General features: G+C 37.4%; 2 protein-coding genes across 9 annotated transcripts in view; both read right to left on the bottom strand.

Annotated features, from left to right (window-relative positions):
- PIGG (phosphatidylinositol glycan anchor biosynthesis class G) overlaps nucleotides 1–26471 on the bottom strand; it is a 185511-nt gene that overhangs the window by 116402 nt on the left and 42638 nt on the right. For all 8 annotated transcript variants that reach the window (XM_058166479.1, XM_058166480.1, XM_058166487.1 and 5 more), the window contains 2 exons: nucleotides 22848–23039; nucleotides 15282–15591 (listed from right to left, as the gene is read on the bottom strand). In XM_058166479.1, the coding sequence (XP_058022462.1) occupies nucleotides 15282–15591; nucleotides 22848–23039 (502 nt within the window). The remainder of the gene's footprint in view (nucleotides 1–15281; nucleotides 15592–22847; nucleotides 23040–26471) is intronic.
- LOC131193589 (large ribosomal subunit protein uL16-like) lies at nucleotides 16753–17890 on the bottom strand (the record flags this gene model as incomplete). The annotated part of the gene is made up of 2 exons (XM_058173928.1): nucleotides 16753–16798; nucleotides 17571–17890. Coding segments are annotated over 2 exons (366 nt in total), but the record flags the coding sequence as incomplete, so codon positions are not given.

The raw sequence follows: 26471 nt of genomic DNA, 5'->3' as shown, positions 1-26471 counted from the left end.
GGAAGCCATTCAAGTAGCTAGATGTTAAAACTGAACCACAGAAGCCACCATTATAATAATAAGCAGCTTACTTTTTTATTCCTCTGGTCAATCCTTTATCTCTAAGGTGGCTCTCTCAAATCCCAGGATCACCAAGAACTGGGATTAGACACCACAACAATGTAAGGCTACGATTGTGCTTTTCTTTTGAGATGAAACAATTTTATCATCTAGGATTAGGTGGGCCAACGTTCCTTCTCAAAAGATTAATTTCAGTCAGTACTTTAATTTGCAAAACCTCATATGATCCCCTAAGGGGTGGGGGGGGTGAGGAAGGTAGGTTCCAAAAGTGGAAGTGAATTTGATGCATTCTGGGGAATGCAAAGCATAATTGTTAAGATTTGGATTCAATTAGCTAAAGAGTCTTTGTATTACTGTTGATGTTAAGGACCGGACTGTAATCCACAGGGTAAAAGTCACCTCATAATCCTACATAATTTTACTGCAGCCAGAACAAAATTATTGCCACCAAGATATGCATTAGAGCAGCGGTTTCAAACTCAAGGCCTGTGGCTCGGATTCGGCCCGTGGGGTGCTTAGATCTAGCCTGTGGGGCTGCCTTGGAAACAGTGGTGTCTCTGCCAGCAAAAATGGGCTCCCAATCGGCTGGGACAGCCTTCTGCAACCCTCTGCCAGCACCCTCCCGAGTTCCGTTTTTCGCTGGCAGAGGGTTGCAGGAGGCCGTCCCAGCCGAAAACAGAGATTGGGAGCCCGTTTTTGCTGGCAGAGCACTCAGGTCACCACAGGCGCCTCTGACACGAGTGATACGAAGTTGGCCACGCCCACCCTGGCCACACTCAACCCTGCTCCCCCCCCCGCCCCCGAGATCAAACACAACCCTGATGCGGCCCTCAATGAAATCAAGTTTGACACCCCTGCATTAGAAGGATTTTGAGCTCAGCGATTACATATTTTCTTTTGTTTCTTCCTAGCTATAGGGGAAAAAACCCTATATTTTTAAAGTCCTTAACAATATCATTAGTACGGATGCCATTTATATGCCAATTGTGAGAGCAGGTAGCATACCTTTTATTAGAGTCTTTGTTATTCTGATATTTGATCTTTTTTTTTTTTTTTTTTGGCTGCAAAATGCTGCCAGGACCCTTCCTTCAAAATGCTGCCCCTAGTCTCGAAAAAGTTGCCCATCCCACAGTTATGGATTCAATAAACAACAGTTCAGAGGTATTAAGAGAATTTGGTTCCAAACTATCTTGATGTCATGTCTATCTCAACCTTGAACAATTATTCTCTTCATTTCTATTGCAACTGGCTCACAAAATGGAAGATTGAAGATTATAGGTAAAGACACAAAGGAGAATCTTAAGGATGATTGTGGAGCTGTTCATGCTTAGTACTACAGGATGGCAAAGGAAACTATGAAAACAACTCTTCAATCGTTACCTCACTCTCTGTGGAAAACCAGCCATCAACGAAGACAGAAAACAGTATTAGATATCAGTGTTTTTTTTATTATTTTAAGGGAAGTAATTCTGTTTAGTATTAAATAAAAGCCAATATATATTTTATGCATTTCGTTTTATTTAAAGACTGAAAATGTTTAAATTGGAAGAAGGAAGTTTTAGTTCTCCATTTGATTTTGCAGAAAGGCTTGAGGGTAAATGATATATTGTTCAGATATTACATTTTAAATATTAAAGCTACACCATGCCAATTCCATTTCCAGGAACATATCAGCCTTCAACCCTATAAACTGAGGAACACACACAAATCTTGTCTTCAAAAAAGATAAACTATCAGGAGGACAGGAGTAACTGCAAAACACCAGCTGTCACAGAAAATCGATCTCCAATTTGTATCTTGTATCTTCTATCAGAGTGGGCTTAAGTGGATGGGTGCTTTCTTTAATGCATTATATATTTTTCAACATGCATTAGGAAAAAAAACATTAATTTTTAATGAAGAAACGGTTCTGGATCAGTAGAAATAAAAAAAAAATACAGTACATGACATTTTGGTAAAACAGCATTCTATTTTTCTTCCTGTTACTTTGAGAACTATATTATATCGCAAGTAATTGTGTTCTCTTTGCTGACGATGTATTTAACACCACAGACAATGCATCTATCATCCAAAAAGACCTTGATCATCTAACCACTTGGTCTAAAACTTGGCAACTCCAGATCTCAACCAGCAAATGCTCAGTCTTACATATTGGAAAAAAGAACCCAAACACTAAGTACATACTTGATGGACATTACCCCGTTAAAGACCTTGGAGTTTTCATGTCAAATGATCTAAGTGTCAAAGCCCACTGTAACTGCATAGCAAAAAAGGCCCTAAGAGTTGTAAACCTAATCCTGCGTAGCTTCTTTTCCAAAAACACTACACTACTAACCAGAGCATATAAAACATTTGCTAGACCAATTCTAGAATACAGCTCGCCTGTTTGGAACCCTCACCACATCTCTGACATCAATACAATTGAATGTGTCCAGAAATATTTTACAAGAAGAGTTTTCCATTCCTCTGAAAACAACAAAATACCTTATCCCACCAGACTTGAAATCCTAGGCTTAGAAAACTTGGAACTCCGTCGCCTTCGACAAGACCTAAGTTTAACTCACAGAATCATCTATTGTAATGTCCTTCCTGTTAAAGACTACTTCAGCTTTAATTGCAACAATACAAGAGCAACCAACAGATTTAAACTTAATGTTAACCGCTTTAATCTAGATTGCAGAAAATATGACTTCTGTAACAGAATCATCAGTGCTTGGAATACTTTACCTGACTCTGTGGTCTCTTCCCATAATCCTAAAAACTTTAACCAAAAACTTTCTACTATTGACCTTACTCCATTCCTAAGAGGACCATAAGGGGCGTGCATAAGCGCACAAACGTGCCTACCATTCCTGTCCTATTGTTGTTGTTTTTTTGTTTTGTTTTTTTGTTTTGTTTTTTCCTATATATATATTGATGCTTATACCTCCTAATATTTACTCATATATATGTTCATATACTATATAATCCTTTTTATATGATGTTGTGACAAAAATAAATAAATAAATAAATAAATTCACAAATCACCCCCAAAGGGTCTGGCTTCTAAGCTACCTGAATTGTATACACACATAGAGAAACACACATAGAGAGATTCACAGCTTGACAGTAAGATAGCACAAAACCTCCTTGGGGCTTTAAAAATCATGCACCCCTTTCTTTGCAAGTTACCAGCTTAAGATAACAGTCTGTGTCACATTTTTGTCTTCATGGAGAAATAAAGTACAAGCCACAACACCTACAGCATAAACAGGGCAGCGGTGTGTGTTTAGTAAAACCCTGAGACCATATGCTTTTCACACATCAGTTTCTAGCTACAATTTAGAAAGGACTTGATAATATACATACCGTACAGATCCGTATACATATTCTTCTTCAGGGTGAAAATGTTATGCAAAGCATAAAAAGAAACTTAAGAAATAGCAGGGCAAAGAAATTAAAGATACAAGATAAGAAAAAAATAGCTAGCCCAAAGGTTCTTTTCTAAAAGGCAACTGGACTTTTTTTTTTTTTTCCTTTGGAAATATTTTGCTTCTCATCCCAAAAAATTTCTTCAGCCACTGAAGAAGCTTTTTGGATGAAAATAAAAATGTTTTCAAAGAAGAAGAAAAAAAAAACCAAGCACATCCAATTGCCTTTTGGAAAAACACCTTTGGGACAAACATGACCTGGATGATTGAGAATCTCCACAGGCATATCTACAGCTACTTCACACCAAGACCGTTTATTTTTATGTATGTAGTTAGAAAATGTATATTACCGCCTATTTGCACATGGTGGCTAATTTCCATATTGTTCCACAGCTTTTTCTTCTGCCACCATATTCAAACACCATTTTCGCATCACCCTCTGTTAAACTTGCATCTCTCTTTCTCAGGAAATTATCTCCTCGATGCTATCAGAACTTTCCAGCCTTTCTCTTATTTTTGATCCTTGTGTATCTTTTATATATTTATTTTGAAATTCAACTCTCATATGACCAACCCACATGAATTTACTTCATGCTGGTTGCTTACCTTTTTATTCAGCTCACATTCTTTCAGCACTCAATCATCCTTAATCCTATCCATCCATTTTTTTTTCCCATTTGGAGTAAGCTTTCTGCTAGTAAACACAAATATGACTATCTATCCTAGGTTTTTTGCTATTTTTGTAAATGGTATACCCCCATAAACATGTACAAAACCTCCAAGATGTGCTGTCCCCTCAAGAGATTATAGACCGTTTAAAATGTCTTTGTAAGAAAACTTTTTAAAAAACTTTTTAAAAACATGGTGGCTCAGTGGCTAAGAATCTGAACTTGTCGATCGAAAGGTCAGCAGTTCAGCGGTTCGAATCCCTAGTGCTGTGCAACGGAGTGAGGTCCCGTTATTTTTCCCAGCTTCTGCCAACCTGGCAGTTCGAAAGTATGTAAAAAATGCAAGTAGAAAAATAGGGACCACCTTTGGTGGGAAGATAACAGCGTTCCATGCACCTTTGGCATTTAGTCATGCCGGCCACATGACCATGGAGACGTCTTTGGACAGCGCTGGCTCTTTGGCTTTGAAACGGAGATGAGCACCGCCCCCTAGAGTCGGGAACGACTAGCACATAAATGCGAGGGGAACCTTTACCTTTTAAGAAAACTTTTAGAACAAGCTGAACTGATCCTGAGTGAAACAGGCTCACCCATGAATCTAAGGTCCAGTAAACCAAACTCACTGATCATGTCTCAAAGATAGTGCGGCAAGCAAGCTGATCTAGTAGGAAGGGATAAATATATAATAAGATCACATGTATAGGTTTATCTAAATATTCTTATATCATGCTTTAATTTCCACTATGTCTGCCTCTCCTTTTTTTTTTGTCTTGCCTTTGCAATCTAAAATGCCAAACATATACAAGCCCAGGTTCAGCTGTTGTTCATGGCTGCTCAGCAAAGTGTCAAAGCTTTGTTGGGAGTCCAGTATGCCCTGTATTATTGATGACATGGAGATAAAATTATGTTGTATCTTCAAAATGATTTCATAGCTTTAGGTGACCCAGGTTTTAGCTACAGTATTTGGGGACCGTGACTCGGATCAGAGGCCTGAGAGGAGAGATGGTCCAATCACTCATAATCTGTACATCCTACTTTGCAGGATTGCCATTTCACCTCCCTTTTGCTTCTCCAATTCCAAACCCGTTTGAAGGTATGCTTGGAAGAATTTTAATCAGGGAAGTTTTTACATTGGGAGAACCCAGCAAAGTAAGGTGTCCAGTGTTTAAAGGCATCATGCGTGGCTCTGAGGGTGTGAGATGCATTGCAGAGAGCCCACCGAAAGTGGGAATGGATCTCAGACAATCTATGCTGGAGATGAGGTTGAGAAATATGGATTGACTTGGATAGGTGATTATGCAGAAGGGTGAGTGGCTTGCAGTTCAAGGTCTAATCCTGTTACCTGATTCTGAAGCAGGGTGAATATCAGACAGGGTCAGGGAAGGATTTCAAATATTCGTAAATATTTGCTTGTGTAGATTAATGTGCATATTTGTTGAAGGAAATGGGTGACATGCTGATTGTGTCATCTCAACAAAGACACAGCCATAAAGATGATTTAGGATGCAAGTAAAGCTTTCATGATATTTTATACAACATAATAGTGAACTAGCGAACTTTAAAAAAAAAGAGGCAAGAGAAAATACAAGCTATTTGGGATGAGATAAAAACAAAAGTTAAAGAAGCTTCCAGAGAACGTAAGTATTATCCAACAAAGTAAGCTTCTACAGTGACAATTGTCTATGATAACAGTAAGCAAAATGGAAATAAAAATGAATTATGCAAAACAAAAATAAATGAGTCTGCAAACAAACCAGGGAAATGGCTGGCATATAAATTACAAAAACGAAAAGAAAATGATATTAAAATTACAAGAAGAAAATAAAGTAGTAACACATAATGTGAACATGCAAAAAATGTTTTATCAAGATTACTCTAATTTATACAAAGGACAAGAAATTTCCCTGGAGAATATGGATGAATATTTAAAGAAACAAAATTTACCAAAGGCTACAGAGACATAAAATCAGACCATGAAGTCTGTGAAGTTAAGAAAAAAACCTTTACAGCTTCTTATTACAAATGTTTTGAGGATGAACTCTTACAATATTTACAAAATATGATGAATTCTATTTCACCTAGAAGAAAGATGCTGGACAGCTGGAAAGAAGCTAATATAGCATTAATACTTAAAGAGGGCCAAGATACGATTTCAACAAACTATCTACTTATATCATTGTTGAATAATGATCACAAGTTGTTTACAATGATTTTGGCTGACAGGTTGAAAATCCTTTTGAAGAATGTATTCACAATGAAGATCAATGGGGTGTTTTACCTAAAAGACAGTTGAGGATTAATACTAGAAATGTGTCGGACATTTTGTATTTTTTTTTTTTAACATTTATATCCCGCCCTTCTCCGAAGACTCAGGGCGGCTTACATTGTGTAAGGCAATAGTCTCATCCTATTTGTATATTTATATACAAAGTCAACTTATTGCCCCCCCAACAATCTGGGTCCTCATTTTACCTACCTTATAAAGGATGGAAGGCTGAGTCAACCTTGGGCCTGGTGGGACTAGAACCTGCAGTAATTGCAGGCAGCTGCATTTAATAACAGGCTTCTTACAGCCTGAGCCACAGCGTGGCCCATTTATAGCAACACAATGAAAAACAAGCTACAGCTACTTCCTTAGATGCAGAGAAGGCCTTTGATAATTTGAATTGTATTAAAGAAAATATTTTTGGAGATATTATTATTAAATGGGTAAGATCAAAAGGATCTGACAGACTTGAGCATTGGGCACTATACAACAAGAGGCAGTTCAGTGCTAAGAAAACTAAAATCCTCCCCCTAGGTAGGAAAAACTAGATCCATCGGTACAGGATAGGCAGTATTTGGCTCAACAGTAGTTCCCAAGAGAGCAACCTAGATGTCCTTGTGCACCACAACTTAAGTTCGAGTCAGCAGGGTTCCGTAGGTACCAAAAAAAGCCAACAGTGTCCTAGACTGAATTAAGAGAGGAATAGCATCAAAATCATGGGAAATGATAGTATTGCTCTGACATGCACTACTGAGGCCACATTTGGAATATATTCAGTTCTGGTCACCACAAAACAAAAAAGATACTGAAGTCCTAGAAAGAATGCATAGAAGAGCAACAAAGATGTAAAGGGGTGTGGAGGCTAAATCCCACGAAGAACGGCTAAATTAGCAAGGTATATTTAACTCAACAAACAGAGAAGATTGAGGGGAGATAGAATACAATCTTCCAATACTTGAAAGGCTGCTGCCAGAGGGAAGAGGAGTTGATTTATATAACATTTGAGGATAGGACAAGAAGGTCTTCAAAGGGAAATCCAACCTGGAAATCAAGAGGAATTTTCTTGCAGTAAGAACTATTAAGCAATGAACAGCTTGCCTCCCAGAGTTGTAGGTATTCCACTGCTGGAAGATTTCATGAATAGAGGGACAATCATACAATCATTTGTTTGAGATGGTACGAGGAGTCCTATGTTGGTCAGGGGGATGGACTAGAAGACTTCCAAGGTCCTTTCTAGCTCTAAGATTCTATGATCGTTTTACAATTCACAGAAAGCGCTAATTAACAAAACCGTGTCAGATACAAAAAGGATACCCTGCTGGAATTAATACAAGACGAGAGAATTGCAAGATTACAAGAAAAATTTATAAGGTAAGAACATCTGCTGAAGGTGATTTTGAAAAGTTATTAATGGAAAATTAAATTTATTTGTATGCTAGAAGATTTTAAAATTAATAAAGGCAAAAAGATATTAACAAAAGCAATGAAATCAAAAGGTCAGATAGAACTGAAGAAGAAAACTGGTTTTAAGATTGAGAAAAAAAATAAAATATTTGCTTATCACTATGGCAAATATGAATTGTATGTTATTTCAAAACAATTATGCTAAGCCATGGAATAAAAGTAAAAAGGACATGCTAAGATGGGAAAAACTACAATTGTCACTGGATCTCTGCGATAAAAATGCATGTTTTGCCTAGAATGATCTTTTTGTTTCATACAATACCTGTTTTGACAACTGGTATACCATTTAAACAATGGCAAAAGAAAAGAGGTCTATCTAAATCTGAATGGCAAGAGAAAAAGGCATGAGTCAAATATGTTACAAGGTGCAAAGGAAAGGAGGACTGGGTCTACCTGATCTGAAATTGTATTTTGTAGCTCACTGTTTGGTTTGGATGAAAGAATGGGAGTTGCTGAGAAATAAAAGACTTTTAGAGTTAAAAAAAAATATGACCTGAGATTTGGATGGCATGAAGGTGGTACAATAAAGTCAATGTTAATGTAGATTTCAAAAATCATTGTATTAGACATCGAGGGTATGGAAAGATACAATCCAGGCAGTGCCCGAAAACATCTTTTTGGCTCTCAGCCCAAGCATTTTATAGACAAGAAATAACAAAGATTCACCAATAGAACAATGCGGAAACACTGTATGTGGTTGAAAGGACTGAAATGTACATTATGTTACAATCTTAAAAGAGAATTTTATACGTTGATATATGACACCAGAAAACGTCTCTAGAATGTGTGAAAGCACATCAAAATGATGTTGGAAATGTGAACAAAAATGTCATTTTATCATACTTGGTGGATATGGAAAAAAGCTATAAAATTTTGGGCACAAATATATACAGTGATTCAGAGGTTTTTAAGCATTAATCAATATTCAACTGAAAGCAGAACTTGTCCTCCTGGGATAAACAGTTAGAAAGTAGCCATGGAACACTGTTTTTATATATGATAACTGCAACAAGATTATTGTATGCCAACAATGGAAAGATTTTGCAATAAAGGAATGATTGGCAAAGATGACAAAACTTGCTGAATAGCTAAACTGTCTTGATTACAGAAAAAACATTGTCTACATTTATTGATGCCTGGAAATCCCTTATGGACTTTTTGTGTAAAAAAGAAGAAAATGAACTTGTGATTTATGCTCCTGATGATTAAATAGGATTATAGAGAGTTGTGATGTAATCCTAGAGACAGAGGTTAAAAAAATAATATTGTATTTATATCTGCTGTAAAGAAGATAGGAAATCACTTCTTTATATATTTCTTTTTATATGTTTCTTCTTTCTTTACATACCTCTTAGTTTTCTTTTGCACTTTTAGCTCTTTCTTTTATCTCTTTTTTTCCTTCTCCTTTTTTGCTCTATTTTAGTTTGTATTAGTTCTTATAGTTACAACTTCAATTTTAAAAAAAATATTGTGTAGAAAATACTACATAAACATTTCAAACACAATTGTGTGAGATTAGGTTGCAGAACATCTGTAACCAACCTCAGTGGTTATGTTTGCACCCAAGTTCTTTTATGTTAAAAAGACCCATTCTGGATGCCTTGCCGGAGAACCATTGTCATAGCAGGAAAGTCGCTGTTGATCAGGGATCTCCAACCTTGGCAACTTTAAGCCTGGAGGACTTCAACTCCCAGAATTCTGAGAGTTGAAGTCCCCCAGGCTTAAAGTTGTCAAGGTTGGAAACCCCTGTGCTAGATTATCACAAAGTGGAACCCTTCACATCAATATTCTGATCATAAACAAGAATTCTTTAAGCCTGATGGAAAGCTTCATGCTAAACACTGAAATTTTATAAGGCTAGAACTTGATATCAAAGAATTACAGATTGCAACATGTAGTAAAATAAGGAAAGTATTAGGACAAAACTAAAGGCTCAGAAGAGACTCGAAACACACTAATTGGACTAGTCCCCACCATTTTTCTCCTCTTTACCATCCATGTTTCTTTCCTTTAACCTACATTAGTTGATCTGTCTCATACAACTTTAACACTATAGATTTTTATCCCTTAAGTGGAGAAAATAGGAAGGAAAGGATATAAACAATGCTTTTTAATTAGTTAGATGTGTTCATCTTCACCTCTAAAAGGATTCTTATTTGCCACCAAAACAGATCTGGTTCATTAATTAGGTTCCCCAAGGAAAGTTGTGGAGAAGTCAATAATAGATTAGGTTATTAAATACCATATGATAATATAAGTCTGTATAGATTAATGTATCATTATGATACGTGATGTATTATGATATATCATGTATCATAAAAGCTAATATAAAATATAAAGAGACTCCTTCATTTGATGGGGAGGTAGAAAGTATAAAATTGTGTTTTAGTTTTAAAATTTTAACTAGTAAAACTAGCAAATCGTTATCTAGAAACAATTTAGGTATATATTCCAAAGATATCACATTTTGACATTTTCTACTGCAGAAAATGATTTTTTTCATTTTAGGATTTCCTAATTTCTTAAATTCTTATAGATGGAAAAAATAATATTGTATTTATATCTGCTGTAAAGAAGATAGGAAATCACTTCTTTATATATTTCTTTTTATATGTTTCTTCTTTCTTTACATACCTCTTAGTTTTCTTTTGCACTTTTAGCTCTTTCTTTTATCTCTTTTTTTCCTTCTCCTTTTTTGCTCTATTTTAGTTTGTATTAGTTCTTATAGTTACAACTTCAATTTTAAAAAAAATATTGTGTAGAAAATACTACATAAACATTTCAAACACAATTGTGTGAGATTAGGTTGCAGAACATCTGTAACCAACCTCAGTGGTTATGTTTGCACCCAAGTTCTTTTATGTTAAAAAGACCCATTCTGGATGCCTTGCCGGAGAACCATTGTCATAGCAGGAAAGTCGCTGCTTGATCAGGGATCTCCAACCTTGGCAACTTTAAGCCTGGAAGACTTCAACTCCCAGAATTCTGAGAGTTGAAGTCCTCCAGGCTTAAAGTTGTCAAGGTTGGAAACCCCTGTGCTAGATTATCACAAAGTGGAACCCTTCACATCAATATTCTGATCATAAACAAGAATTCTTTAAGCCTGATGGAAAGCTTCATGCTAAACACTGAAATTTTATAAGGCTAGAACTTGATATCAAAGAATTACAGATTGCAACATGTAGTAAAATAAGGAAAGTATTAGGACAAAACTAAAGGCTCAGAAGAGACTCGCAACACACTAATTGGACTAGTCCCCACCATTTTTCTCCTCTTTACCATCCATGTTTCTTTCCTTTAACCTACATTAGTTGATCTGTCTCATACAACTTTAACACTATAGATTTTTATCCCTTAAGTGGAGAAAATAGGAAGGAAAGGATATAAACAATGCTTTTTAATTAGTTAGATGTGTTCATCTTCACCTCTAAAAGGATTCTTATTTGCCACCAAAACAGATCTGGTTCATTAATTAGGTTCCCCAAGGAAAGTTGTGGAGAAGTCAATAATAGATTAGGTTATTAAATACCATATGATAATATAAGTCTGTATAGATTAATGTATCATTATGATACGTGATGTATTATGATATATCATGTATCATAAAAGCTAATATAAAATATAAAGAGACTCCTTCATTTGATGGGGAGGTAGAAAGTATAAAATTGTGTTTTAGTTTTAAAATTTTAACTAGTAAAACTAGCAAATCGTTATCTAGAAACAATTTAGGTATATATTCCAAAGATATCACATTTTGACATTTTCTACTGCAGAAAATGATTTTTTTCATTTTAGGATTTCCTAATTTCTTAAATTCTTATAGATGGAAAAAAAATAATAAATTTTAGTCAATCTAAGTGGCAAGCCTTTTTTTTTTAAAAAAAGCTTCAATAAAAACACTTCTTGTCTAAAATCCCAGGGCTGATATAGTACTGATAGTACTGATCATCCAATAATTTGTATCTACAGCCTGTCTTCGGTCTTCATTTAGATATCAATTTAGATAATGCTGGAAATTAAATATAAACACAGACTATGTGGAAAGGCGCTATGAGAAATAATAATTTCAACTTAAAGACAAAAGCTTTTTTTAAATAGCATAACAGCAGTAGCTAATGGATTGTCCTTCCAGCCTTTTTTAGTTAGAGCAGCACTTTCTCTAAAGACCAGATTTTTCCATGCGCTAATTATTTCTTAGATTACTACAACATAATCCATGTGTTATTAGCCTTGAAAGACATTACACCCTGAAGCAAAATATAGCACTCAAAATGGTTTTTCTGATGTAAAACAATAAATAACCAATCTTTATACACCACCACCAAGTCTTTGATGGTTTAAAATAGAAAGAAGAGAGCCTTAAAATTATAAATTCAAGTTAAAAGCCAGAATATTAACAATGAATTAATGGGATCAACTATTAAGGGACTGTCTAAAAAGATGCATTTTCAAGACTTTTTTTTTAAAAAAAAAGCAAACAGAACTATTAATGCCTCTCAATTCAGCAAGGGTTGCACTCGAAAATGTTGGAGTAGTTAATGTAAAAACTGTTCTAAGTTGCCATGAGTCATGTCTGTGGCAATAATGGGTGAACTTTCTTACCAGGCCTCAGTGAGGGATAGAAGGAATCAGAGACCATTCTCAAAATCCAAGGCACCTACGCCTTTAAAGGCAATTAACAATACTCTGTATCTCAGATGAAAGAAACTGGCACCAGGATAAAATGCCTTTTTTTCGTTGTTTTCTTTTTTACCCGTAGAAACTGGTCTGGTTGCAAAGTTCTGCATAATTGACATTTCTGGACTAGATACAAAAACAGCCCTCCGAAACACATTTCAGTCATTAGCGTGGAGATTATCCATGTAGGTGCTGCAGTTTTAAAATCATTTTCTTTCAAGAACTGTTGGCTTCTCAAGTGAACCTGATTTTAAAAAATGCTCTGTCTGTTTCCTTACTTTAGGAAACAAAAGAGAGGTCTAATTTCATAGTCTACACCAGGGGTGAAATGCTCCCGATTCGGACCGGCTCGCACAATATGGTAGCAAAAATCCCTGGCCCCGCCCCCCCTGCCTCTGCTGAGCCGCACCATCAGCAGAGGTGGGTTTTTTTTACTTTTAAAAGCAGGTTTTTCTTCAGCCGAAAACATGCCTTTAAAAGTAAAAAAAAAGGCTTTGAGGATCCCGCCCGTCAGCTGAGATCGGCAGAGCCTTTAAACTTAAAAAAAAAATTTTTTTTTAAAGGCTTCTCTGGCGATCTCACCTGAGTTCTTCATCAGCAGAACCTTAAAAAACATGTTTTTTACAAGTAAGAGTAGAGATTCTAAGGCACTTACCTGATTACTGATCAACCGCATGGCTTTTTTCCCAGCCCAAAAGCAGTTTCACTTTCAGCACCAGACAGAATCAATTGCTTAGCTAATCTATTTCCTCAGTGAGCAACTAATGCTGGCTGGCTTTGCTGGCTGAGAAACTCTGGGAATTTAAGTCCACAAACCTTAACTAACTAACTTAACTCCAACTAAGGTTGGAGATCCCTAATTTAAAAATATAAATAAAATTAAATTAAATAATAAAATTAAATATTTGTGCAGCTTTCTGAGATTTGGTGTGTTTCTGTAGTGTTTCACTCTAACTACACAAACACACAAAATCTCACAAAGTTGTATGTGGCATTTTGTGTGTGTGTGTGTGTGTGTGTCAGTTGTGTTGTGTGTGTGTAAAGTGTGAAAGTTGGTTTTTGAGCTTTTTGTGGCTGTGTGAAGTGTGAAGGGCAACTACTTTTACACTGTGTGTGAGTCAGTTGTGTTGTGTTGTGTGTGTGTAAAGTGTGAAAATTGGTTTTTGGTACCTATTGTTTTTTATATTTGTTTATTATTTTTATTATTTATTGTTATTGGCCATGCCCACCCAGTCATCTGACCACCAAGCCACGCCCACCAATTAAGCCACGCCCACAGAACCGGTAGGGAAAATTTTTAGATTTCACCCCTGGTCTACACCCCTTCAGAAGGACTATGATCTCATCTCAAATAGGTAAATCTGTTATTTCTCTGAACAATGACCCTCAAATTAATTCATTTATGAAATTTATAAGCTTCCCGTTTCACTGTCTGAGGTGACTGGTTGGCTTACAATACAGTAAAAAATAAAGACATTAAAACAATTATAAATATAAAAATGGATTGAAATCGTAAAAGAGTAAATACCAGACTACAGACTACAGAAATGAATATTTTTGCCCTTTTTATGTTCAGCTTTTATTTATAATTCCTTCCATATCTTATAGACCACTAAATCAGACCAACTACTCTGGCTTTAATTGGTTCCTGGGCACAATTTAAAGTGCTACATATTTTAAGCATGGCCTTCCCCAATAAAAATGTATCTAAAACATTTTATCTTCATCAAAGGCTTTGTTATTTTATTTAGAATGTTATTGTGGTCCGCCAGCAGCCCGCAGAGCTAGCAGCGGAGTCGGACAGTGAGGAAGCTGAGGAGGACAATGGGCCAGTCCTGGAGTCAGGGGAAGGCCTGGATGAGGGTTCTGTGTCAGGGGCCAGAGATGGGGCCAGGGGCATCTGGGAGCAATGCACGGACACCGGAGCCTCCAGAGGCGGACAGGAGAGAGGCAGAGGAACAGGAGGAACCTGTTACTAGTGCACACATGAGAAGACCTGCCAGAAGGCAAGAGCAGCTAAAGCAAAAAGGATGACTCGGGTGTAAGGCCAGGAGATGATTGGCCTCTCCCATAAGGCTTAAAAGAGCAGCAACGGCTCTTGGGCTCTTTGTAGGAAGACAATGTTGCTACATTGGTTTCTAGTCGGCATCTCTTGTTTCTGAACTTTGTGGGGCTTTGCCAAGAAAAGCCTTTGGAAGGGGGCCAAAGAAGACAAAAGTTATTAATAAAGCACAAGGACTTTTTCTGAAGGATTTGTTTTGGAATTAATTTGGACTAGGAATTACTTCATTCCAGCTGTTATAATAAAATAGGGTTGTTTTAAGACTAAGTGTATGGTAGGTGAGCCTAGGTCACAACAAATGTTTGGAGTACAAGACAATTGTGAAACTCCATTAGAGATTAGTTAAAGAAAGAAAACAGTATCTGAAGGCTCATGGTTTATATGCTTTCGTCTGAGAGAATATATAAAAATTATTGAAATAAACTACAACTTTTAGAGGTAATAAAACATCTTGCCAAGGGTACTGAAGTGTGAAGAGAATGACTATTGTATTCGTTGGAAATACTAACTTTTGTTCAACTCTTTTCTCCAAAATAAGTGTTTTCGTAATATTAGCTATTGACAAAGATCTAAAGTCTTGCAATCATTATCTGAACTGATATTAGAAACTAACTCCTTAATTCACTTATGCGTGACTATGTGGTTTTTCTAAAGAGTTGAAATTCCTGGCTTACCTGGAAAAAGAAAAATGCTTGTCCAAACCAATAATGCATGATAGTAACTTGAGCTGCATCAAACTCCAGTGGCTTCCAGATGTAGTTTCGCATCATGGTTTGAATGAATAGGCACAAGACCAAAACTGGTAAATTATGAGGTCTGAGCAACAGAGCTGATAGCAGAACCAGCCCACCGTAGATTTCCCATAAACCTATAAACTTGATCTTAGTATCCGTTGAAAAAAATAGAGATTTGAATAAATCTTTTGTGCCCGTGAAGATGATGCCAAGAACAAAGATGTAAACAAAACGTGCTTCAATTGTGCCCCTAAAAAGAGATAATAAAAAAACATAGTTAAATCAACTTCTGATGAGTTGAAACATTTGTTTCCGGACATAATTTGCTAAATAGCAGAGAAGGCATTAGCTCAAAGCAAGTAGTGGGTTTGTGCCATTAGTGATAGTAAAAGTGATCATGATCTCGTTATACATCCCAACAAACAGAATTATACAATAATTTAAATGAAATAGATTGATCCAAGTAGGAAAGTATCTTAAATTAGTGCTCTGAAAAGAATGAGATTAACTCCATATATATTTATCTAAAAGAATGCAGTTAAAGCTTATTGTGCTATACTGTAAACTTGGCCAAAAAAATACACAGCACTGTCAAATAAATATGTATGAAATTAGTTTCAGAAAGCTGATCGATAGTTGAAAGCTCTGCTGAATTTCTCTCAGGAATAGTAGGGGGGGGGGAGAATTCTGTTAATTCAAAAGGTTTAAAAAGTAAAATATGAATCATTCTTTAGTATGCAACAGCAGCATCTGTCTTCACAACATTAATGTTTTATCACATCAGTGGTGGGTTTCAATTTTTTTTACTACCGGTTCTGTGGGCGTGGCTTGGTGGGTGTGGCATAGCTTGGTGGGCGTGGCAGGGGAAGGATACTGTAAAATCTCCATTCCCACCCTACTCCAAGGGAAGGATACTGTAAAATCTCCATTCCCTCGCCAATCTAGGGGAAGGTTACTGCAAAATCCCCATTTCCTCCCGATCAGCTGGGCGAGGCCAGTCAGAATTTTTACTACCGGTTCTCCGGACTACTCAAAATTTCTGCTACTGGTTCTCCAGAACTGGTCAGAACCTGATGAAACCCACCTCTGTATCACATGCATATATTAAACTAATATATGTATATTCAAAATCCCAATCCAGAAAATAAAACATTATCTATATAGTTTGGCATGTGAATGCACTTAGGTGGGGAATGGGTGAGGATTTGAACTGGGGTTTTGCTGTCCCAGAGCTCAGATTCAGACTCTTAGGTACTTTAATATTCCCTGAAACAAAGTTTTCTCCCACTGCAAAGAAATGGGTAGACCATTTCCTATATGAAACTGTTGCCATCATAGCTATAGAGCTGTTGTTCCCACTGCAACACAATTTAACGGTCCACTTGAATGCACATTTACTGAGGAACAATTTCTACTGAACTCCACAGAACTTATTTCCAAATAAATACTTCAGCCAGCTGCAAGGCATCAAGAGCATGAGTGCTTATAATCAGAAGTCTGAACTAATCTTCTCTGTTACACAAAATTTGGGTTCTTGAAATCCATAAAAATCACATAATCCATAAAAACCATAAAGTATTAATAATAATTAATCCTACCACTTTCAAGATTTAAATAAGCCATTGTTAACAACTGTATTTTGCAGCCCAAGAGTTTCTAGCATTCTTCAGAGGGGCTAGATTAAATGATACAATGAGGATCATAAGTAGTTGCATAAAATCTATTCCTACTTGCTGGTTCCCCGTCTTGAGCCACATTGCACCACCAGCTCTACGAGGGCTAGGAAGCCTTAGTGAAGGAGCATAACAACGTTATGAGAAACCCACTTCTTCCTCTACACGCTGACCTTCCTCATCGATCAACTGGCAGGCTTAAATCCAGGAAGCCCTCTCTGGCACTCACTCAGCCGCTGTCTAACAACTTTGACATCAACACACAATGGAAAGCCAAATGGGCTGCTGAATGCCCAGATACAGGCAGTTACATAGATGACCCTATACAAAAAGTGCCAGGTTTTGACCTTCCTCACCAGCACTAGTCAACTCTGAACAGGATCCGTACCCAACATGGTGTCTGCCAGGACTCATTGTTTAAGCGGGGTCTTGCCTCTACCGCTCAGTGTGACTGTGGTGCTCCTCGACAAAATATCCATCACTCTGTATCTGAATGTCCATTAAGAGCTTACACCAGCCCAATGTTTGATTTTTTTCAACATAGACCACCCTGTACTTGAATGGCTGGGTGGACTGGATATTAACATTTGAACCATTATAAATTTTGTTGATGTGGATGACATGGAAGGGGTGCAGGCGCACACGGATGTGAAAACCGTCCTTGCCACAACTCTTCACCATGTATTTGTTGGCACAGATACGAGCAGCTTCTAGAGCTCCTGATGACAATTGCTCATATTCATCTGACACCATGTGCCCACAGAGTGGGAACTCATCAACCTTAGCCTTTTTCCTGCCCAGATCAAATATCCTGATCTTGGGATCAGGAACACCATGTATTTGCCATATGCTAAAAAATAATTTATTTTTTTTTGAATTTATATCCCGCCCTTCTCCGAAGACTCAGGGCGGCTTAAATGGATGAAGCAATAGTCTTCATCCATTTGTATATTATATACAAAGTCAACTTTTTATTGCCCCCAACAATAAATAAAGGTCCTCATTTTACCTACCTTATAAAGGATGGAAGGCTTTATAAGATTTTATAAGGCTTTATATATTCTTCAGAGGTAAACCTCCAGTATGTGAAATAAGGTAACATCATCATCTAAGTATCTTTAACTACAAGTAACTGATTGAAACCATTCAGGATGCAAATATATAAGTAAAAAATATTTTACATCTGAGGTGCCCAGTTTATTCATGTGTGCTACTATCTTCCCAATAATGAGCACAAAGATTACAAAGTATCTTCATTTCCCACATTCAACATTTTTTTCTGGACAGCCCTTTCTACAAGGGTATGGCTTTATAAGTCAATCAAAAATTGCAGTAGATTCCTTCAAACGCCTCAAGAGGGGTCAAAAGAACTTAAAATAAAAGGAGAATAGACTAATTCCTCCTATTTACTGGCCTTTGAGCAGAATGGGGACTTTGCATGCAACAAGGATGCATCAAAGGCTTGAGTTGGAGACATCAATCTTGAGTGAAAGAACAACATAATATGCACAATTGACTGCTCCCAAAATCTTGGCAAGAAATATTAGGAACTCAAAACAAAACAAAACAAAACAAAACCCCAAACCTACTAAGTTCTTAAATAGCAATTTTAAATGTTCTGGAAAATCCTAAGAGCAACTAGACTTTCTTCTCTGCTGTATCTTCCCTACCATGATAAGAAAAGCAAGACAAAAATTGAGATTTATCTGTTTACAATTTAAAGTCTTTTACTTGTATGTCAAACATGGGTCATCTATTTTTCTTCAGCTAAATGCATATACTCCCATTATTCCCTCAATTTATGTGAACATTCCTCCTGTGATAATTAACTTCCTACCTATCCATCACTTAAGCATCAATGATCTGATGGACATGTGTGAAACTGCCACCCAGAGTCATGAAGTCTAAAATGGGTGGCAATATAAATCTTTTAAATAAATAAGTAAATCAAAATAAATGGCTATTTTTACATCCAAATGTTTCTCTGTCACCAGCTTACACTGATACTTACTCTGTGTGCTGTTTTTCATCATTATGTTCTTTTTTCTTAAATCAGTGGTTTTATACTCTCCTGTATCGATGTTTTAATGGATGCCACTAATCAGGAATAGTGTAACACTAGATTTTCTGCATTGAAGTTAATTCAGTGAAGAATTTAAAGACGGAATCGCTGCAAGAAAAATAGTCTTGGCCAAATCCATCCAACATCAATCATCACTTAAAAGCAGATCTCCAATTCGCTATTTTTTTTCTTTTTCATGCACAACCCTCATAAAATAATTAACTGCCCTAAATCACATCAGCTTCAAATTGACACTCTGCCTAGATATCACCATAATTGCTTATGGCATAAGCTCTTATTGGATTAGAGTCGCCTTCATTAAATGCAAGGAATAGACTCTAGTAAATCTTAATGACTTAATCTCAGATGGTGGTAAAACTTTAAATCATCATCATCACTATTATCCTCATCATCTTCATCATATCATCATCAATTTCCTTTCCTTACCTAGATCTTTACCTTAATCCGGCTCATTTAAACAGCACTATTGGAATTTCATTTCAGAATTCTGAGCTGGGGCGAGGGGGGATGGAACATAAAACTCTATACAACTACTGCTGCAGCCCAAATTATATGATTGTTACACAAGGGGAATGTGCTAATTTCTTAACAGTTGCAGTCTATGTCCATATGTGTCCCAAGTACAAATTTACTCATTAAGTACATTGCTAAAGAATCTCGCAGTGAAGCCATATGTTACAAGAAAAATGTTATAACCTAAAAGTTAACAGATTTGTTACAGGCCAATAGTGGCCTATACAAGAGTTGACACCACGAGTTTTCTAATCTTGGCTTCTCTTCAAACACCAACCTAGTTGCCAAAGATAATTAATAATCCTCTGAATGGAACACAATGACCCAACAATATGTTTTTTTTTAATCCTGACTGGTGGTGATTTTCTAAGATCATCAGGAAATGTCTTAAACATCTCAACAGTTTGTAATGTATGTATATGTATTTTTAAGAAGAAAACCTTAGAAACTACCCCTTAATCGAAGAACAGCAATTTAAATGACTCAAAATATTCAGAAACTAGAAGTGGGATGTTTTTTGAGATTTTATATGTTGCATGGCAATATCTGGGATGAGACCTCTGATCCCCCTTGAACTGTGCTATAGAAATCTATGTGTATAATATAGAGCTGTCAGAATGGTTACACAACAGGAGGCCTCTTGCAGGCCACATCTTTCAAAAGTGTAGAGTGACAGTAATTTTCCACCCTTTCTTGGTAAATGCTGCTTACAATGCAGCAGGTCCACTGATGAACAGGCATCATTAAAAATTATGAACAAGTCACAAATACAGTGCACATCTCACATTCTTTCTGTACAACCTCCCATTTGGGCCACAGGCACTGGAGCAAAACTACGCCAGCTTTGCATATCAAGCAAGGATTAGAAAGAAAAAGATTTGCTATTTGAATTTCATTACAATGCTTTACAAAGCACAGGCTGAGAAAAGTATTATTCAGCTGGCGCCATAAATCAAGCAACCATAAATTACAATTTCAGGATAAATATCTACTCTATTTTTATTCTAAAAAGGTACTAGGAATCTAACCCATTGCTATGCTCAAGAACACTTCCAGCCTGAAATCATAAATAGTTGCTTTGATGAACTTTAAGAAGGCATTTTATTGTGCCAGCCCAGAAACCTTAAACTAGGTGCGTCTATGAACTATTATTCAGACAATGGAAATATTATGCTAGCAGTTATTAAGGACAAAAGAGTCATATTGAGAGAGGCTTTTATAAATATCAACTGATATTTAATTCCCGCAAGTCATTTCTTATAGAACAGTTAGCTGTAAACTCATGAAAACTTTAGGAAAATGTTTTCTCAAACTTTTTCCCCAGGTATATCTACCATTGCCCTCTAACATTTAATTAGTTGCCTATCACAAACCACAAATAATCTGCAGGTATTTACGTATTTTTAAAGGCAAAATTCTCTACTGTTTCTCAACCATTTTTCGCCTGGGTCTCTGTCTGACCTTGTTTTTCTCCTGTGGGACCCCTGTCCAGGTCCCATTACTGGACATGGGATAGGAATTGTGTTTTGGGGCATCCACGGCACGGTATTTGCAATATAATAGAACTAGTGCTGTAGAACCTGAGGACAAATGATAGAGGAATGTTGCTGACTTGATCGCATAAGTTCTCAAAAATATTTGGCCATTGGTGGGAACAGCATGCTTGAACTGATTCATAAGGCCCATCGCAATTTTAGCTGTTTATATGCAGCATTCCCTGTCTTCTATCCTGCCCATTTTGATCTATGATTGAATGAGGGAAGAATGATAACATATTTTTTGGTATTGTTAATTTATTTATTTGTTATGATAATTCATAGTGCAATTTTGTAGTGTTGTTTGGATTGGAGGAGTTATATAGTTATATATAAAGTTTTATATATATATATATATATATATATATATATATATATATATATATATGTATATATATATATGTATTTGTTTTCTGAGGTTTTCACGGGTGTTTGTATGTAGGTCTTTGGTTGTTCGGGTTTTCTCCCGTGTAAAATTGGAACACAGACTAAATTGAGCACAACCAAGCCCCCACCCAAACAGGACACACCCCCAGCCAATCAGAGCACAAAAAAACCTCCATCCAATCAGAGCACAGCCAAGCTCCCACCCAATCAGTTCAAACCCCCACTAGCAGTTAAAAGGAAGAAACAGCTGCGATCACACATTGCTCCCAGAAGCACGAAGCTGAAGCCTGAAGATGACGAATGAGACTTCGTCGAAACGTCGCCAAGACACTTCCAATCTTACACGGGAGAAAACCCGAACAACCAAAGACATATATATATATATATATATATATATATATATATATATATATATATATATATATATATATATATATATATAGTTATAGTTATAGTTATATAGTTATATATATATATATAGTTATATATAGTTATATATATATAGTTATATATATATATAGTTATATATAAAGTTATATATAAAGTTATATATAGTTATATATAAAGTGAAGTAAAGAGAGTGTTAAAGTAGAAGTGGAGAGTTTGTATCTTAGAGCTGAACTGGAATGGGATGATCTCGCTAAAGTAACTGCTAAGGTAACTTATGTTCTTGTCGTATCAGGCACAAATAACCTGACCCATAGGTGAATAGTTTTTTCTCACCCAAGGGAATTTAAGACAGCAGCACTTATGGTATAAAATCTACCCCTTACAATGTTCCTCCTACATTCTCCTTGGAAATAGAATCTAAAAAATTCTGCCATGTCCACTCTGGGATGTTTGATCTCTATTCAGGTCCTCTGCAGCCCAAAGGATTGACGCAACAAAAATGTATTGGTAGCCAAGAAAGAAAAGGCTTCATAGTTGGTTTTGTGAGCCACCCAGAGGCAGTGTCTAAATCCATTAAATGAATATATAATTGCAGCAGCATAAGAAATCTCTCTGGCTTGCCTAAAATAAACTGCTAAAATGAGGAAAAACCTGAGTTACCAGGAACAGAAGGACTATTCTATTATAATATGCAAAACAAATTCCTAAGATCAAAACTCTCTAATATTAAGCATGTGTCTTTTGCATCGACACCTCACTGGCAGATTCCAGGGTTCTTGTCAAAACAGCGTTAAACCCCTCAAACCTAAAATCTGCCCACAACTCTTAGAAAACACGTGCACAAACCCACATAGTACTTATTTGTGATATTTCTTTTAGACCTCAAGGTGTTAAAGTACATTTACATAGCTGCTAATGAACTTACTTTGAAATATCTTTTCTGTCTCGTTGCCATGGAAATTCCACATTTCCTATCGCTGCCCGGTAACTGTACACTCCCAAGAGTCCAAGTGCCATTGCTATTTTCGAAACCAAAGAACATCTTCGATGAACAAGTATAAAGATCATAAGTAGAGACACTGATGCCAGAAGAGAAAGTTCAGCTTTATGTTCGGAGCTGTAAAACCAACAACAAATTCAATTAGATTTTTTAAAAATAAGATTCACTTACAATTTCTTTTCTCTCTCTCTCTCTTAACAAGCTTTACTTCATTCATCAATCAGAAAACCAATACTCTTTTTTCACCACATCAGTTTTTGTAAACTCCTTATGTTGCATTTATTTTGCGCCAAAATATCAGACATTTTACAATCTTACACAAGGCATCAAATTATTTTCTCTGTTACCACTCTAGAGCCTTGATATCCTTCCTAAAGACCTTTGACTGAATGGTGTGATGAAGGAGGTCTTTCAAGCTTCTCATTTTCAGTGAGCATTTTCCATATTGCTTTTGACTGTCAGGAGCCTACAGAGTCTATAATTAGAATATTTCCTTTCAAAAGAATTGGGATTCAAGTCTTTCAGGAAAAGCCTTCTCCATCCATCCATTTGCTCATACAATAAGATTGGCTTTCGGAGCCACCTTCATTAAAGTTAATCAGATGATAAGTAAGGAAGAATTATTGAATTCTCCCAGGTATATACAGTGCTAGGCAGAGCTTAAATAAATTTGAAGTCACTGATATACCTTAATAATAATAATAATAATAATAATAATAATAATAATAATAATAATAATAATAATAATGATGATGATGATGATGATGATGATGATGATGATGATGTTTTAATTTGTATACCGCCCTTCTCCCGAAGGACTCAGGGCGGTGAACAGGCAAATAAAATACAAACAAACATACTCAATAATTAAAACAACCCTTAAAAAACTGATTCAAATATGCCAGAAAATTTAAAATGACATTACACCCCATAAAATTACAAAATTTAAAACCCATCAACAATTCAATTAAAATTTAAAATTAAAATCAGGCCAGTCCAGCCATATGAAATAAATAGGTTTTAAGTTCGCGGCGAAAGGTCCTAAGGTCAGGTAGTTGTCGAAGCCCGAGGGGAAGTTCGTTCCACAGGGTAGGAGCCCCCACAAAGAAGGCCCTCCCCCTGGGGGCCGCCAGTCGACACTGTTTGGCTGACGGCACCCTGAGGAGTCCCTCTCTGTGGGAATGCACTGGACGCTGGGAGATAGAGGCCGGCAGTAGATGGTCCCGTAGGTAGCCCAGTCCTAAGCCATGGAGCGCTTTAAAGGTGGTAACCAATACCTTGAAGCGCACCCGGAAAACAACAGGCAGCCAGTGCAGTCTGCGCAGGATAGGTGTTACGTGGGAGCACCAAACCGCTCCCTCAATAACCCGCGCAGCCGCATTCTGGACTAGCTGAAGTCTCCGGGTGCTCTTCAAGGGGAGCCCCATGTAGAGAGCATTGCAGTAGTCCAGACGAGAGGTAACGAGAGCATGAGTGACCATGCATAGGGCATCCCGGTCCAGGAAGGGACGCAACTGGCGGATCAGGCGAACCTGATAAATGATCTTCAAAGGACAACCGACCATCCAGGAGCACGCCCAAGTTGTGCTCCTCCTAAGTTTGAGCCTGTTCCTCCCCATCCAGAAGATATCACCACTGTGTGGTGGTGTTGTGATTCCAGCCCCCAAACCTGGCCCCATGCCTGAAAGTGACTCCGAGAGTGAGGGGGAAGGGCTGGTAAGGCTTACCTCGGGAGCACCGATGCCTTTGGCCCAGCTCCAGGAGCCAGAACCAGGCCAGTCGGAGGACGTAATGAGTCCGTCATCCCTGATTCCTCCCTTCCTCAGGCTATGCCTTCAGACCCAGATGATGATAATAATAATAATCAAGCTTGGATTAACCCATGCTTCAGAAGATTAGAGAGGCAGCGTCATCAAAGGGAAGGGTGGGGCAGGAGCCCCACCCCACAGGATATATAAGGAGCTTTGGGACTGCTTGCACTACATGGGAAGCTAAAGATTAGCTGAACCGTTTCAAAGAGAGCTGAAGTCTTACTCTGCGAGTCATTTGTTTGAACTTTGGCAAGCAGCTGCGATTTCTCTGCCAGGACTGATAAGAGCCGTGAATCCACTGGCTGAAGGCCAGCTCGTTACTCCGAAGTGGGGAAGGACATAGAACAGGTGGCACAGTGATTAGAATGCAGTACTGCAGGGCTAGCTCACTGCTCACTCCAAAAGTTCAATTCTGAGCAGCTCAAGGTTGGCTCAGCCTTCATCAGGGGTGGGCTGCTGAGTATTCGCAGGGGTTCGGGAGAACCTCTAGTTCAGATTCTGTGCAGTTTGGAGAATCCCCAAATCCCACTCCTGGCTGGCCCCATCCACTCCGCCCTGCCCCTCTCAGGAGTTCCCACATGGCGTTTTGGATGCAGGTAAGTGCAGGACATACGCGGATGCTCGGGGAGGGCGAAAAATGGGCCTACCGGAAGATCAAGGAAAGCATCCGGAGCCCAGGCAGGGTAAAAACGCGCCCCTCCACCATGGTGCATGAGGCCGACTAGGCCATGCCCACCATGGCCACACCCACCCAACAATCAGGCAGAGAACCCCTTGCTAAAAATTTTGAAGCCCACCCCTGCCTTCCATCCTTCCGAAGTCAGTAAAATGAGGAGCCAGATTGTTGGGGATGGCAATATGCTGACTCTGTACACCATTTAGAGCGGTAAAGTACTGTGAAGTCTAAGTGCTATTGCCAGTTCTGCAAGCAAATCTGATTGCCTCTATTAGTTACACTTGTTATAATAATCACTTTTATAAAGTGATTTATAAAAAATCACATTAATTCTGAAGAAAAAAATGCAGACACTTTCCCATTTTGGAAAAAATATTAAAGAGGAAATTGGCATAAAAATCTTTTAGCCTAAGTAGATCAGTAATATGGAATCAACTGCATTATGTAAAGGATTGTGGGGCATATAGTAGGATGCACAATGCCCAGGCTTATGACACTATACCACTATAGTCTAGTAAAATATCTGAAGGTGTGGTTGCAGTTTCAGGTGGGTGAAGAAGGTTCATAAATGGCAGGGAAATTGTCTTTCAAGAAACTTTTCCCTCCATTCTCAATCTCACTGAGGAATTCCTGGCAAAGGGAAAATACCACTGCATTCTAAGATGGTAACTATGTTGATCTGGAAGACCACTATAAAAATAATTTCCCTAAAACCTTAGATGAAAATTTAGTGTAAAAAGAGGGAATATCCTTTTACCTATAAAATGGGATTTTCTACTGTTCCCTGACATATAATGGGACCAGAAAAAGGGGGTCCAGTAGTACTTTCCTTGTCAGATCTTGTCAGAAAATTTAGTAGGTATTTTAATAGAACCATTCTCCTGAAACCATAGCATCAATCTTCTCTTCAACGTGGCAATCATATCATGCAATTTCCTGCTCCTCAGAAAAACATCAATTACTTTCATAACAAGCCTAAACCTGATACGTTAATACAATCCTGTATTTTTCAGGATTCTGTTTGTAACATAACCGGGCATAAGCGTAACACTGCTCTCAGGT

The sequence above is a fragment of the Ahaetulla prasina genome, chromosome 2 (assembly GCF_028640845.1).
Source record: "Ahaetulla prasina isolate Xishuangbanna chromosome 2, ASM2864084v1, whole genome shotgun sequence".
NCBI lineage: Eukaryota > Metazoa > Chordata > Lepidosauria > Squamata > Colubridae > Ahaetulla > Ahaetulla prasina.
The sequence above is the reverse complement of the archived record's forward strand: the minus strand, read 5'-3'. Positions and strand labels throughout refer to the sequence as shown.